We start from the raw sequence: 14171 nt of genomic DNA, 5'->3' as shown, positions 1-14171 counted from the left end.
ATATTATCTTGGAATAGTTGTGTGAAAATATTTTTCAACATTTTCTTATCTTTTTATTTTTAGTAAATATATGATAAAAAATGAGAAAAATATAGTATTATTTTCTTATTTTTTATTATCTATTTCAATGAAAATTTTATAATAAAAATAAACGCACCGTTAAAAGTATAACACTACATTTTTTCAACTCATATGATTCATACAAACCATCTTATTCCGCTTAATTGTTGATATTAGCCTTTTATTTTACGTGTCGTGTCAATTTTCTTATATAATTAATAAATAAATTTAAAAATCGGTAATAAATTTAAATATGAAATCTTTGTTATCAAATACACGTATACAATTTTATACAAGTAAATAATGTTTCGTCCCTAAAGGGACATCAAGCGGTATGAACTCCTGTCTACGAACAGTAACGTGTAAGGTTTAAACCTCACCACTTCCTCTCCTCAAGTCCAAAAAAAAATGTTTCATTAAATTTTGTAGAAAGATAGTAGTACTACTATTTGTTTGCATCATTTTAGTACAAGATTAGGTGCAGGGTTTGAGTGAAATGATGTAAACACTGCACCAAAAATCTAATGTTCTTGACTTATTGTGAGTGTGTGTGTCTTTTTTGTAGGAGTGTTTTTCATTGAGTTGTTATTGTGTGTCATTTTTTTTTGAGTTGTTATTTTATTGTTATTGTGTGTCATTTTGAGTTGCTCTATAGTTGAATTTGTTGAAAAGCTTTGATTTTGAGAGCTGATTCTTATAAAAATCCAAGCCATATATCACTAAACTTTGCTAAAGAAACTGAACAAGTTTATCTATATCCTTAATCTCAATTCTCAACATACAACTCTGAAATGCTGCTTGCTGTCATCAAAAAGCCGGCCCCATTTCTACACATTGATAATCTGATCGGATAATCCATCCCACAAAAATTTCTTGATCAATTCCACCTCCCATCGCTCTCCCGCATTCAAATTCATCAAAAAACTGAAACATTTGCAAAAACCCATCTCAAATTTATCAAAAAGCATAAAGCCTTAAACCTTTGCAAAAACCCATCTCAAATTCACCAAAAAGCTTAAACCTTTACAAAAACACCCATCTCAAATTCCCAAATGCTCCGTCTCCACAACCTCCGCCGCTGTCTGCAGCCCCTCCGCCGCCGCCCCTTCTGCTCCGTGCCCAACCCGCCCCCTTCCGCCAGCAGAGACGCCGAATTCCGGCGATACATCGGCTACGGCGTGCTCTTCCTCGGCTGCGGCGCCATCACCTACTACTCCTTCCCCTTCCCGGAGAGCGCCAAGCACAAGAAGGCCGAGCTCTTCCGCTACGCGCCGCTGCCGGCCGACCTCCACACCGTGTCGAACTGGAGCGGCACGCACGAGGTCCAGACGCGCACCTTCCTGCAGCCGGAGAGCGCCGCGGAGCTGGAGTCGGTGGTGAAGGAGTACAATGAGAAGAAGCAGAAGATCCGGCCGGTCGGGTCGGGCCTCAGCCCGAATGGGATCGGGTTGACGCGTAACGGTATGGTGAATTTGGCTCTGATGGATCGGGTTTTGGAGGTGGATGAGAAGAATAAGAGGGTTAGAGTGGAGGCCGGGATTAGGGTTCAGCAGCTTGTCGATGGGATTAAAGAATATGGCCTTACTTTGCAGAACTTTGCTTCCATTCGGGAGCAGCAGATTGGCGGCATTATACAAGTGAGCTCTGTGTGTGTGTGTGTTGAGTTGCAAGATTTCTTGATTTTGGAAAATTGAGGTTTGCTTGTTTTGTTGATTATTTGTGCATTGATTGTGGTAAATATTAGCAGCTAGAGTTCTATTTATTGGAAGAAGATTGTGGAATTCTTGACTTGTTTATTTTTGCTTTAACAGTGTTTATTTTTCAGTTGTCTATCTGTTTTGACTTTTCCTCTTGCTTCTCTTTCTTTATGATGTTGTCTGTTTCTGGCTTATAGTTTGTCTTGATTTTGTGAAAAAACTATATTTAGTGTAGAGGAAGAAGACAAAACACTATTATGTTCTAATGTTTCTTTGTGTGGATCGTAAATGCTCGTGTGTGATTGGTGGCATTGTCCAAGTGAGCTGTGTGTGTGTGTGTGTGTGTTTTGATATAATCAGTGCAAGAATTCTCGATCTTGAAAATATGGAGGTTTACTTGTTTTACTGATATTTGATGTGGTAGCTAGTGGCAGCTAGAACTTTATCTGTTGGAAGAAGATAGTATGTGTGTGTGTGTGCGCGTGTTGTTGTGTGGAATGGTTTTGGAATATGGAGGTTTTTGACTTATTTATTTGTGCCTTGATCAGTGTTTATTTTTGTTGTCTATCTGTTTTGACCTTTCCTCTGCTTCTATTTCTTTCTTTTGTTGTCTGTTTTTATCTTATAGCTTGTCTTGATTTTGTGAAAAATCTGTATTTAGCAGTAGAGGAAGAAGACTATGATGTATGTATCTCTCTTCATTCAACGTGTTCTGATTTTCTTTGTGTGGTTTGTAAATGCTCTAGTTTTGAGTATTTGCTTCTGTCGGAGCTAATGATACCTTTAGCTGCTTTGGGTTGCCGGATTTTAGGTTGGGGCGCATGGCACTGGTGCAAGGCTGCCTCCTATAGACGAGCAGGTTATCAGCATGAAACTAGTTACTCCGACCAAGGGCACTATTGAGGTTTCCAAGGAGAAAGATCCCGAGCTCTTTTACTTGGCTCGTTGTGGTCTTGGCGGGCTTGGTGTTGTCTCAGAAGTTACTCTGCAATGTGTCGAGAGGCAGGAGCTTGTGGAGCACACATATGTATCCACCATGAATGAGATAAAAAAGAATCACAAGTAATATGCACTTTCTGACCCTTGCGATCTGATATGTATCTCCTTCTAAAGGTGTCATTTTGTTAGGGATTATTGCATCTGATTAAGACAGTTTTTAACAAGACGATGTGGTGCTTGATTTGGTGCGATCTTGGATCATGCATTTTTTCGTGTTAATTGCTTGTGATATAATCGAACTCTAATGCTTGTTAATGCATGATAATGTAGATTCTTGTTTCTTGTTTCTTTTGCAGAAAACTTCTGTCTGATAACAAGCATGTCAAATACCTACACATTCCTTATACTGACACAGTCGTGGTCGTGACGTGTAATCCTCTTTCAAAATGGAAAGGTCCACCAAAGCATAAACCCAAGTACACTGCCGAGGAAGCTATACAGCACATGAGAGACCTTTATCAAGAATCATTGAGAAAGTACAGGTAAATTAATTACCTCGTCTAGATAAGCAATCTCATCTTAGATAACGTTGCAAACGGTAGAAATCTGTATATTACATGGCTCTAGCTATTATCCCCTTAGAGTTACTTCAACTTTTACAGGAAACCAGTTGTTGCGTCAGACGAAAATGAGCCAAATGTCGATGAACTTTCATTTACGGAACTTAGAGATAAGCTACTTGCTCTGGACCCTCTTAATAAAGAACACATCATGAAGATCAATCAAGCAGAGGCAGAATTCTGGAAGAAGTCGGAGGGGTATAGAGTAGGGTGGAGCGATGAAATTCTGGGCTTCGATTGTGGTGGGCAACAATGGGTCTCAGAAACATGTTTTCCAGCCGGAACCCTATCTAAACCTAGCATGAAAGATTTGGAATATATAGAAAGATTACTGCAGATGATCGAACGAGAAGATATACCTGCCCCGGCACCCATTGAGCAGAGATGGACGGCATGCAGCAGGAGTCGTATGAGTCCAGCTTATAGCTCATCCCCGGACGACATATTCTCATGGGTTCTCTCTCTAAACCTGTTACATACTCGTATGCTGAACGTGGTCGATTAGACGCTAGATTTGTTAACATTTTTTTTTTCATTATTTTGTATAACAGGTTGGTATAATTATGTATCTTCCTACGACGGATGCTCGTGAGAGGAAGCAAATTACCGAAGAATTCTTCCACTACAGACGTTTGACACAAGCAAAATTATGGGATGATTATTCAGCTTATGAACACTGGGCTAAGATTGAGGTACAAATAATTTTTTTTATATCTTAATTAGTAATAAAAATTGTAGATATGTTTGCTCATGAATGAATTGTTTCTTGAGGTTCATATTCTCTGCCAAAATTTGGCGAGATGCTTGTTGCGTTACTATCATGTACATCACATTTATCTCTAGGAACTGTAACAGTGAGCTCGTTGATATCATATCATGTTTATTCGACTGTGTTATAGGTCCCGAAGGACAAAGACGAGCTTGCTGCTCTACAGGCAAGGCTGAGGAAGAAATTTCCCGTGGATGCATACAACCAGGCGAGGAAAGAGCTCGACCCCAACAACATCTTTTCGAACTATATGCTAGAAAAACTGTTCCCCAGCACTGAGACTGTATGATAAAGATAAAAAGCTCATCGTGTTTCGGTAATGTTTCCTGGCTTAGTAGCTATGGTAATCTTAACTTGAGTTTGAAATTGATTATTGCTCATCCAATCCCAAAATGCTTCAGAGTTCATATGCGTCACACCTTTCTTGAACCATGACTACTCAAATGGAACTGCAATGCATTCAAAACACAAAGCTAGCACGAATTTATCATGTTTATCTTCTCTTTGTTGTTGATTTTATGGCTGAGGATGAAAGGTTTGTGCTTCAGAACTCCGGTATATGAATAAAGGCTGTATGCCTCCCCTTTATCCTTCTCTGTCATCATATCCTGTGCAGTTTGTCTCTCATGTATAGTTTTGCAGTTTTGGAGGATAAATATTAATACAAACGTAGTTTATATATATGTATATCTATAGGAACCACATATATATCATGACAACACTGCTGTAGACATGGGAAACTACAAAACCAACTAGATTTGGAAGGAGATTAGAGTGATTTAGCATGTGTCTAGGTTGCTTCTGTCTGAAATTAGTCGAAACATACTTCGCAAAGCCAGCAGCAGCATAAACCCCAGAGGCTGCAGATATATAAGAAACACATAGTTAATAATGCTCTGTAACTGTGTGTTTGAAAACATGTAGAACTGTGTGTGTGTGTTTTTACCATCCCTCTATGAAGCCCCTGTCTCCCTTGGCCTTGGTCCGCGACGACGGGCGCCTCGTCTTCTTCTTCCCTGCTGGGGGAGCAGGATTCTCAGTTGGATAGCCTGCATGCAGCAGTTAGTTATATGTGAAATGCATTTCAGAGAGAGAGAGAGAGAGAGAGAGAGACCTGGAGGAGGTTGGTTTGCTTGGTTTTGCATCTTGGACTTAGAGAATTAGTTTAAGGTTTTTTATCAATGGAAACTCTTGAAAAACATTTAATTCCAACCTAAGCTTCACCACTTTATATACAGAAAATTCTTGTGTGATTGGAAAGGTTTTCTTGCATAGAAGAGTGTGTGTCAAAATCGTACTTGTTGAATTTTGATTGAATTATATTTAGTTTACTTTATTATAAAGTTTAGCCTTTCCCATTTCACTTTCTTAAATGTATATGAATTCCCTGAAAGAAAGTGTATGAATTCCCAAAAGAGTTTTCACATTTTGGATTTTATTTTTTCCTAAGCTAAAGAAATGGAACTAGATTCCTAACAAAATAAAGAAGAGGGATAAACAGAAAGTTGGTGTTGTGTTCACACACAAAAACAAGAAATTTTGAGGCTGCGGTATATATTCCCCACCGTATTAACCGCCAAGCATCAACGCGTATTCACAAAAAATAAATAAAAGTATTAATTAAATAAAGGCGATTGATCAACTTTTCCAAGAATTTACGTAGGGATTAAGGTTTGAGAGTTGTTGCTTTTCTAATTATATTATTACCAAAAGAATAAAAACACGCACACATTAATCATTTAATTGATTGAGGAGAAGCACGTGTATTAGTGCGTTAAAATATCAAATGTAATATATGTGGAAATATATCAGAAAATCTATACACAAAATCACGTACCTCATTAAATTAATTATCAAATAGAAAACCCCATGCTTCTAAACATCTCTGACTGGAATTTTTTTTCCATCTTACCAATATTTTTTTTTTTTTGAGAATTATATTACCAATAACTATGACTACGTATATTGATGGTTTTATTTACATGGCGAATTATTTTATTATTTTATAGGAAAAAACATTTTAAAATTATAATTGGGACCTGAGGTAGTTGGGCCCTTTCTGAGCTGTTAGGCCCAATTATATTTGGTTTGGCCCGTTCTATACAAGCTAAATAACCCAATTAAACTATTCCCGCTTCTAGAAAAATTATATTAGTACTTGTAGAAAACCTTTTTGTTTGATCAATTTTACATGATAAATAAATTTAATAATGACATTTATATTTCAACAACCATGTTTTTTCTTCATTAGAATAACAATAAGTACTTCTTTCCATATATATATATATATACAGATCTAACCGTAGTTGTTTGGTGAAATTAAGTGAGTCACTAGACACGTCACACATATTTCTCAAACAAAATCATCAATCTCAAACAGACTAGTACCAAACAATTCGATTTAGTTTCGGGCATGATCTCAAATATTGAAAATTTTGACATTAAAATAAATTATGATGGCCCCCTTCCTGCTAATTATGCTGGCCAGTCCCCCAAAATTGTTTTTATGTGGCCTACACGATATTATTTATTTAAAATCACGAAAGAATAAAGCCTAGCCTAAAATCTGGGCGTGTCGATGAGCTTTTCATCTAAATATTCCATTAATAAAATCAAGTAAGTGGAAGACAAAATCTTGAAAAAGTAATTCTCTCTTGTTTTTCAATTCCTTCATTAATATTATTCTGTAATTTTATTCAGAAAAAAGCATGAACCTAGGATCAAGAACCTAACTAACTACCGAACTGTAGTAAATAATTACTATTTTAAAATTGTTTACTTTGTTTTGCAGTGCTTCAGCTACTGTCTGTATATTAGTATTTAGATTAATATTTTGTTATCAACTTTCCTCATGCACTGCAAAAAAAAAAATTCAGTTGAAAACTACGTTGGCAAGTCCAAAAATTCTGTCGGTATTTTGCTTACCACACGGACAAAACTGCTTCATGCATTTATTTGTAGGAATATTTATCAATGGGACTATACATAAAATATGATATAGGACTAATACTAATTAAATGCATTTAGGTGAGTATGTTATGCGTGAATAAAGTGATCTATTTTAAAAAATAAAGAATTTGTCGTGGGTCATATGTGGTAAAGTTGTGATCAAATTGATAAAATGTGGGTAAAATATAAAAGGGTTTGTGGTGGACTAATGTTCAAAAATAAAAAATGCACAATTTTACGAGATATATCAAAATGATAAAAAAAATACAAACTCTTGTGAGACAAACGAAGTAATTAATATTGCATAATAGTATGTTTTACATGATATAATTTCGAGTTAATGCATATGTTTTACCACGAACTTTTTACATTTTGCAAAAAAAAAAAAAATCTATCAATTTGATATAAATAACTCAATGCTTACTAGCTATATCTTGCAAAAGTTTAACTTATTGTTCGCATTAAGAAATCCATTAATCCTTTCTGTGGAACTTGAGCATGTAACAAAAATATGCAGTACCATTTAATTAGAATAGATGATCATGAATCAAATTGTAATAACAAATTAAATAATACGATGACGGCCTTATACAATAATTCAAAAATCACGTGAGCTGTAAATTTAGATCAAAATCGATGAGGAGTATATGCAAAATGTTGCTTATATTATACGTACACTGTTTCTGGACATAGGAAAACCAATAGTGAACAAATTCATCAATCTCATAATCAGTACCTAAAATATAAAATTCTCAAGGAACTAATACTTTTATCATTATAGCATGTATACATAAATATTTCAATCTCGTGATTATTCATCATCTATCTAATGAAATAAAACATATATCAATAAGATGCTTATCAACTTACAAAAAATAACAATTTTCTGCGAAAATCTATGTATGATATCTGTGTGTGTATTGTGTGTATATACAAACTTTAACACACACACACACTCAAATGCGTCAGAAGAAAAATAAGATAAATTAATTGAAATTCATTATTCTTCGATTATATACAGATAATTCATTTGCTATATATATAGTTGTTATTGTTATTCATTTGTGTGTTTGTGAAAAAAATTAAAACAAAGTGTTACTAAGATATGCATGTATGAAAACAATAAGTGAGTAATAAATAATAATAAAAAAAAAAAAACAATGATCACTGATCAGGGAATGTACTTATATCTCCCCTTATAATATCAATCCTCCACCTTCCAATTCAAAAAAATATAATAAAATAGTAAATAATAGCAATAAAATACAAGACACCAATCAGAATATTTACGAGGCGTTTAAATTAATGTGTAGAATATGATTATATTCGAGGAAAAATATTATATGTTTTTCCAGAATGCATGAACCTGTCAATTCAGCTATATAAATTTGCCCATAAGTCAAATCAGTATGCTAAGAATAAATAAACGACAACTCAAGCAAATTAATTTAGGTTAATTATTAAGTCCTACCAAGAATTAATAATATTTGATTAATTTCTTGATCTCCACCTACCAATCAAAGAAAAACCCTCAAATGTTAGTTCGTATAATGTATAAATCAGTATTATCTCGAACTTTAACATGCATTGATACAATAAAAATATGCTCGAAATCAAGTCTCTAATTAATTCTACAACATATATTTCTCTATCCTTTGAAAATGGATACAACATTTCTCTATATTCTATGCGATTGATTCGAGTTCTTAATACAATAGAAACAACAAGCAATCTAAGGCAAGCAAAATGTGGAATAATCTAGCTAGGGTTTTATATATAAAAGAATTTTTCGATCGCGCCACATTTTTTTGGCTGAGCCACAACAAGTCAAAGTGGAGACAAAAAGAGGATTAAATATGGAAGGAATCCAAAATTAGATATTACCTAATAAAATAAGCTGCTTTGTGAGGTCACACTCAATGTTGCATTCATGCTAGACAACCAATCAATTTGTCTAAAGCTAAATGATGCCCCCTCTTAAGATCCACAAAATTTCCAATCAAACTTCTTTCTCCCCCAATATAAATACTAATACATATCTACACACACACACACAATATATATATATATATATATATATAGGGTTAGGTTATATTGAGAAGCTCAAATGTGTTGAGAAGTTGAGAAGCAATTTAATAGATGAACATGCCAATTAGTTTTTATGAACACGAGTTTGATCTGGGGTTCGATCATTGGCGGTGACGTATTTTTTAATAAATTAAATAGATTCGTATGTTCGTCAGTTGTATTTGGTATGTTCAAAGAATTTATTTATATAGTGTCTAATTACCATGTTCATCAAAATGTACTAACATGTTCATCTATTACATTGCTTCTCAACTTCTCAACACATTTGAGCTTCTCAATTGAACCAATTCCTATATATATATATATATATAATTACTAAATCATATATATCAAGAAACATATAGAAGAAGTGAGAAAAAGAAAAGACAGCTCACGTCCGTCATTATTAAAATTCTGCTCTTTTGGTTTTCTTCTTTTTAATTATTAATTTATTTTAAACAAAGTCTAATGTCCCAACAAAGTCCCAAAAGACCAATACCCCACCATCACCACAAGCAACCAAAACATCCGTCCTTGAAAAAAATATTATGATTATAATATGCAATGGAATAAAAACAGACAATAAATTCATATATAAATTAGAATTGATGGTAAGGCTAGCTACAATACAATAATAATAATTTTATAAGCAATGATTGAAATCACGATTCCATTATATATCAGATTTAAAGTTTCAAATAAGTCATGATACAGCTGAGAGTAAACATCAATTAATATATATATATATATATATATATATATATATATATATACTAGGGAGATATATATAATACTTCTATGTCCCATTTATAATAGCCCATTTATTTTGGGCACGAAAGTTAAAAATAAAGTGTTAAAAGTATAAGGTGAATAGAAATCATATATTATTACTTTTAGAAAATTGACATTATAAAGGGGACAAATTAAAAAGTAAATTAGCGTTATATTATAATATGTTAGAGGAAATGATTATAATATAGGCTATAGTAATATTATTTAATTTTTTGATGTTAATGTAGGCATGAAACAAAATGGGTTGACAGGTTGAAAAGATTGACCTGTGTCCTCTCCATCACAGCAAGAACTTGGATACTGCTCTTGTCCCATCTCACTCACATACGAAATTCCAACCCTTATCATTGTATATATGTCATGCTAAATCCTATAACAAAATAAATCAAAAAAACGACACTGCACAGAAGTGACAGACACAGCAGATAAAATCCAGATAAACTATAAACTGATCCAACGAAGAGAGAGAGAGAGACGAATTTCATTACTAATCAGCTAGCTAGCTAGTCATATGATCTCCATGAATTTTAAACAACCATTTCGCAAATCCCACTTGATGGAAACAAATTTTGCACATATATTTCAAAAGAGACGATCGAGGAGGAGCATATAGCAAGAAATTAAGAGAGAGAGAGTGGAGGTCAATACTGATCATGGGAGTGATGATGATGATGATGATGATACATGGAAGCATCATGTCGATTCATAGCTTCTCTGTGGCTGCTAGTCTCCTCCCCCTCACTCATCTTCCCCCCCATCTGCGCCCCCAGATTCAAATACACCATTCTCGAATCAAGATTCCCCGCCCCCGCGTCCTCCTGATCAGCCCCCATGGGCGGGTAGATAGGGGGGGCCGACGCCGCATTCCCCTCCTCCCGTGAGATGACCATCGCCGCTGACTGCACCAGCTCCAGACACAGCCGCAGCTTATTGGGCTCGATGTGGGTCAGCCCCGGCACCGCCCCCTTAAACAGGAAATCCGATGTTAGGGTTCGCAGCACATCCAGCGGCGTCACTCCTTCCACCGTCCGCACATTCGGGTCCGCGTGGTGGTCCAGCAGCACCGCCACCATGTCCGGCGACACCATCTCCGCCGCCACGTGCAGCGGCGTCTTCCCCGCCGGCCCCGCCGGGTAGTTGACGTCGGCGGCGCCCAGCTCCAGCAGCGCCTTCACCACCTCCCTGCTGCAATTCTCCACCGCATAATGCAATGCCAGTGCTTCGTCCAGATTGAGGCCTTCTCCCATCACCATCAGCTTCACCAGCTCCACGTCCGACGAGTCCAGGGCCCGCCGCATGCGCCGGATCTTCTGGTCGTCCAGGTCGGGCCCCGCCAGGTCCTGCTGCTGCTGGTGGTGCGGCATTAGGGACCGCCGGGCTAGGGACGACTTGAGGCGGAGCTCCTCGATCTTCGCCACCACGTCGATCGGGAGGTGCTTCGCCAGGACCTCCGGCGGGAGCCCGGATTTTCCGACCAGGTGGGAGCAAGTGGTCCATAATTGGTGCATTTCCTGCTTTCTAGAAGCTATTAGAACCTTCATCACATCCTCAATTGAGGCCTTCTCCACCATGCTAGCAAGTTGCTTCTGCAAATATTTCAAATGATCATGTAAATATTTTGATTTTTCTTTTTCTTTTTTAAAAAGGATGTATCATGAAATTGAAGATGAGTTGACATGATATGATTTGTTATTACATTGAGGTGTGTAGTTCAATCTGCATTAAAGTGTTAGATTTGATTTCCAACTAAACAACCAAATGGGGAAAAGCTAGGTTGTTTGGGAGAAATAATTAATGTGATCACTGTGGAAGACAAGACTAGAGATAGGAACCAAATGTAGTAACTTTGCAGTGTGGATAAAAAAGTTGGGCAAAATCCATTCAACAAAAACACAAACCTTACATGAAATCAAGAAAATCATCAAAGTGACATTTGCCATAATTTGCAAGAAAAAAGCACAAGAAGAAAACTGTGTGTTGGTTTCATCAGTGGCTGAAACTATGCAAGAAAACGAATTCATCAAACGTTGTTGCGTCCGAAAAGTTGTAGACTTGTCTGATTTTGCATCATGAGTGATGACACCACCAACAAATTCATTCATTTATGCAAGAAATAACAGAAATTCTCCCGGCGAGAAGGATTTTAGGATTCAATTTCGAAAGCTAGCCCATAAGAAATTGTAATTAATTAAGATCTCAGTGGCACTGCTGATAAACAGTGCGTGGCGGGGGGCCAAATAAAGAAAAAGAAAAACCTGAGTGAGCAAAGCGAGCTGTTCGACGCCGAACGATCTAGCGGCGGAGAGGGTATCGAGGGCGAGATCGACGGCGGAGGTGCAATGCGTGTGCCAGCAGGCGCGCTCGCCGCAATTGGGGCGGGGCTCGTGTTTCTGAGGGACGATCGAGACCTGGCCGCTGTACAAGAACTGGAGCATGAGAAGGAAGACCTCGTAGCCGACGGAGTTAACCGGGATGACGCCGGGGCCGCGCGGCGGGGGGCCCATCTGGGGCGACTGGGCGTCGGGCCCGCAGAAGAATTTCCGGAAGAAGAGGCTCCGGGCGGCCAGGATGCAGCGGTGCGCGTGGACCAGACGCCCCTCCACGCTAAAGGTGACGTCGCTGAAGGCCTGCCCGTTGATCAGGAGGTTCAGGTAGTCTAGGGACAGAGATCTTAACGACTCCTCTGGGCTCATTGCACTGTTTTCGCTTTAATTCAACAACAACGCCTGCTACTGTGTGTTGTGAGTGTTTTCCTCTGTAGATTGATGGATGTTTCTCTCTCTTTTTATGTGGACAAGATTCAGGGGTTAAGCTTCGTGCCTTCGTTTCATCATCTCTTCTTCAACTCTTTCATCATCGACTGTGCTTATTTCTTGTAACTTGTAAGAGAGAGAGAGAGAGAGAGAGATTCTTCTCTCTTTCAATCTACCTATGTGGTGACTGGTGAGATATTTCTAGAGAGAGAAAGAGAGGGATGTAAGTAATATAAATGGCTAGTCTGGGCGGCTGAGGTTATTATTTTTATTTTATTTGGTGAAATGTAACTTAATTCGTTTCCGCAAAATTGCCACAATTTTTCTACATAATCAAATAATAATAATGGGGTTATGAAATTATGTGGTTGGTCCTCCATTTGGGGCCTAATTACACAGAAAATATATCTTCTTCTTCTTTTTTTTCTTTTTTTTTTTCTTGTGGGGTGGGGGTTGTATGTGTGTGGAAACATAAGACATTAAATTAGGTCTACCCATGTTTATGTTTTTAGTTAGTGCTCCTGTGATTAAATGATTTTTCTTTTATGCATTTCTGATTTTCCACTACTCCATCAATAGCCTGTGGATATATATGTGTACTTAGCAATTTGTATTCATTAGTAATTAGTGAATGATAGCATATTTCAGTCTACTATTAATTTATGAAATTAAATTGAGTATTGGAAAACGAAAACTGCAAGGAGAAAAAAAAAGACTTTTAGCTACGTACTTAATTTAATAATGACATGGTATATGGGGATTTTGTCTATAGTGATCAACAAATTTAATTTTTAGAAAATGAGGTGTTTATACATTCTACTGTAGAAAGTCAAAGTAGGTTTAATTAGCGCACGAACTCACTTTTAAATAATTATCATATTGTAAGACTTTTCGGACGCCCTACTACTTAGTTTAACTTAATACTATAATAATAATAAAAAAATCCTGCAAAAAAGACATAACTTAATTTTTATTACTTAGAAACGTCGGCTAGTCAACTGTAAGAAGCGAAAATTAAGAAATTTTAATAAATCTAAGTCTAATTAAATTAATGATACTTAAGAGTTTTAATACATTCCGTACAAACATTGGAAAACTAAGAACAAGAGTATAACACAAAGATATACACTGTCAAAGAACAATACTCCCTCTGTTCTTGTTTAAGTGTCCTATAGCTAGAGAAAAAATATTTGTCCCTATTGAGACCAAAATAATGACAAAGTTCTTATGTTACCCTTTTATTTAACTGTTATTTTTGTGGGAGAGCCATGCATTCCAAATTCTTCAAACTAATTAATTACTACTCCCTCCGTCCACGAAATAAACTCTTACTTGCCCTTAAATATTTGTCCACGAAATAAACTCCTACTCTGCTTTTTTGGACAATTATACTCCTTTCTTAAGTATTTTCGTTCAATTCAAATATTTCATTTTTTTTTTGTCAGCCATCTTGATCTAAAATTACTTATCCAAAATAATAAGTTTCAATTCATTAAACTCTTAATTTTCTAATTATTGTGAATAG

The 14171-nt window shown here is 36.5% G+C and overlaps 2 protein-coding genes and 1 long non-coding RNA gene across 4 annotated transcripts; 1 reads left to right on the top strand and 2 right to left on the bottom strand.

Annotated features, from left to right (window-relative positions):
• Positions 1 to 588: 588 nt before the first annotated feature.
• LOC131002450 (L-galactono-1,4-lactone dehydrogenase, mitochondrial) lies at positions 589 to 4768 on the top strand. Of its 2 annotated transcripts, XM_057928958.1 has the most exons (7): positions 635 to 1697; positions 2569 to 2819; positions 3053 to 3238; positions 3359 to 3770; positions 3868 to 4008; positions 4216 to 4401; positions 4487 to 4768. In XM_057928958.1, the coding sequence occupies exons 1-6, from the start codon at positions 1113 to 1115 to the stop codon at positions 4372 to 4374; spliced, it is 1734 nt and encodes a 577-aa protein (XP_057784941.1). In that variant the 5' UTR covers positions 635 to 1112; the 3' UTR covers positions 4375 to 4401; positions 4487 to 4768. The 2 variants fall into 2 exon arrangements, with proteins under 2 accessions (XP_057784934.1, XP_057784941.1); XM_057928951.1 differs by having other exon boundaries at positions 589 to 1697; positions 4216 to 4768.
• A 46-nt stretch (positions 4769 to 4814) lies between these two features.
• Positions 4815 to 5792, bottom strand: LOC131002469 (uncharacterized). The gene is made up of 2 exons (XR_009094307.1): positions 5032 to 5792; positions 4815 to 4945 (listed from the first exon to the last, which is right to left on the bottom strand). It is a non-coding gene; the product is annotated as an uncharacterized LOC131002469 (long non-coding RNA).
• A 4561-nt stretch (positions 5793 to 10353) lies between these two features.
• Positions 10354 to 12896, bottom strand: LOC131002438 (regulatory protein NPR5-like). Its single transcript, XM_057928947.1, has 2 exons — positions 12149 to 12896; positions 10354 to 11479 (listed from the first exon to the last, which is right to left on the bottom strand). The coding sequence occupies exons 1-2, from the start codon at positions 12584 to 12586 to the stop codon at positions 10535 to 10537; spliced, it is 1383 nt and encodes a 460-aa protein (XP_057784930.1). The 5' UTR covers positions 12587 to 12896; the 3' UTR covers positions 10354 to 10534.
• Positions 12897 to 14171: the final 1275 nt, after the last annotated feature.

Source organism: Salvia miltiorrhiza, chromosome 1 (genome assembly GCF_028751815.1).
Source record: "Salvia miltiorrhiza cultivar Shanhuang (shh) chromosome 1, IMPLAD_Smil_shh, whole genome shotgun sequence".
Classification (NCBI taxonomy): Eukaryota; Viridiplantae; Streptophyta; class Magnoliopsida; order Lamiales; family Lamiaceae; genus Salvia; species Salvia miltiorrhiza.
Note: the sequence above shows the minus strand (reverse complement) of the source record. Positions and strands in the feature narration are given on the sequence as shown.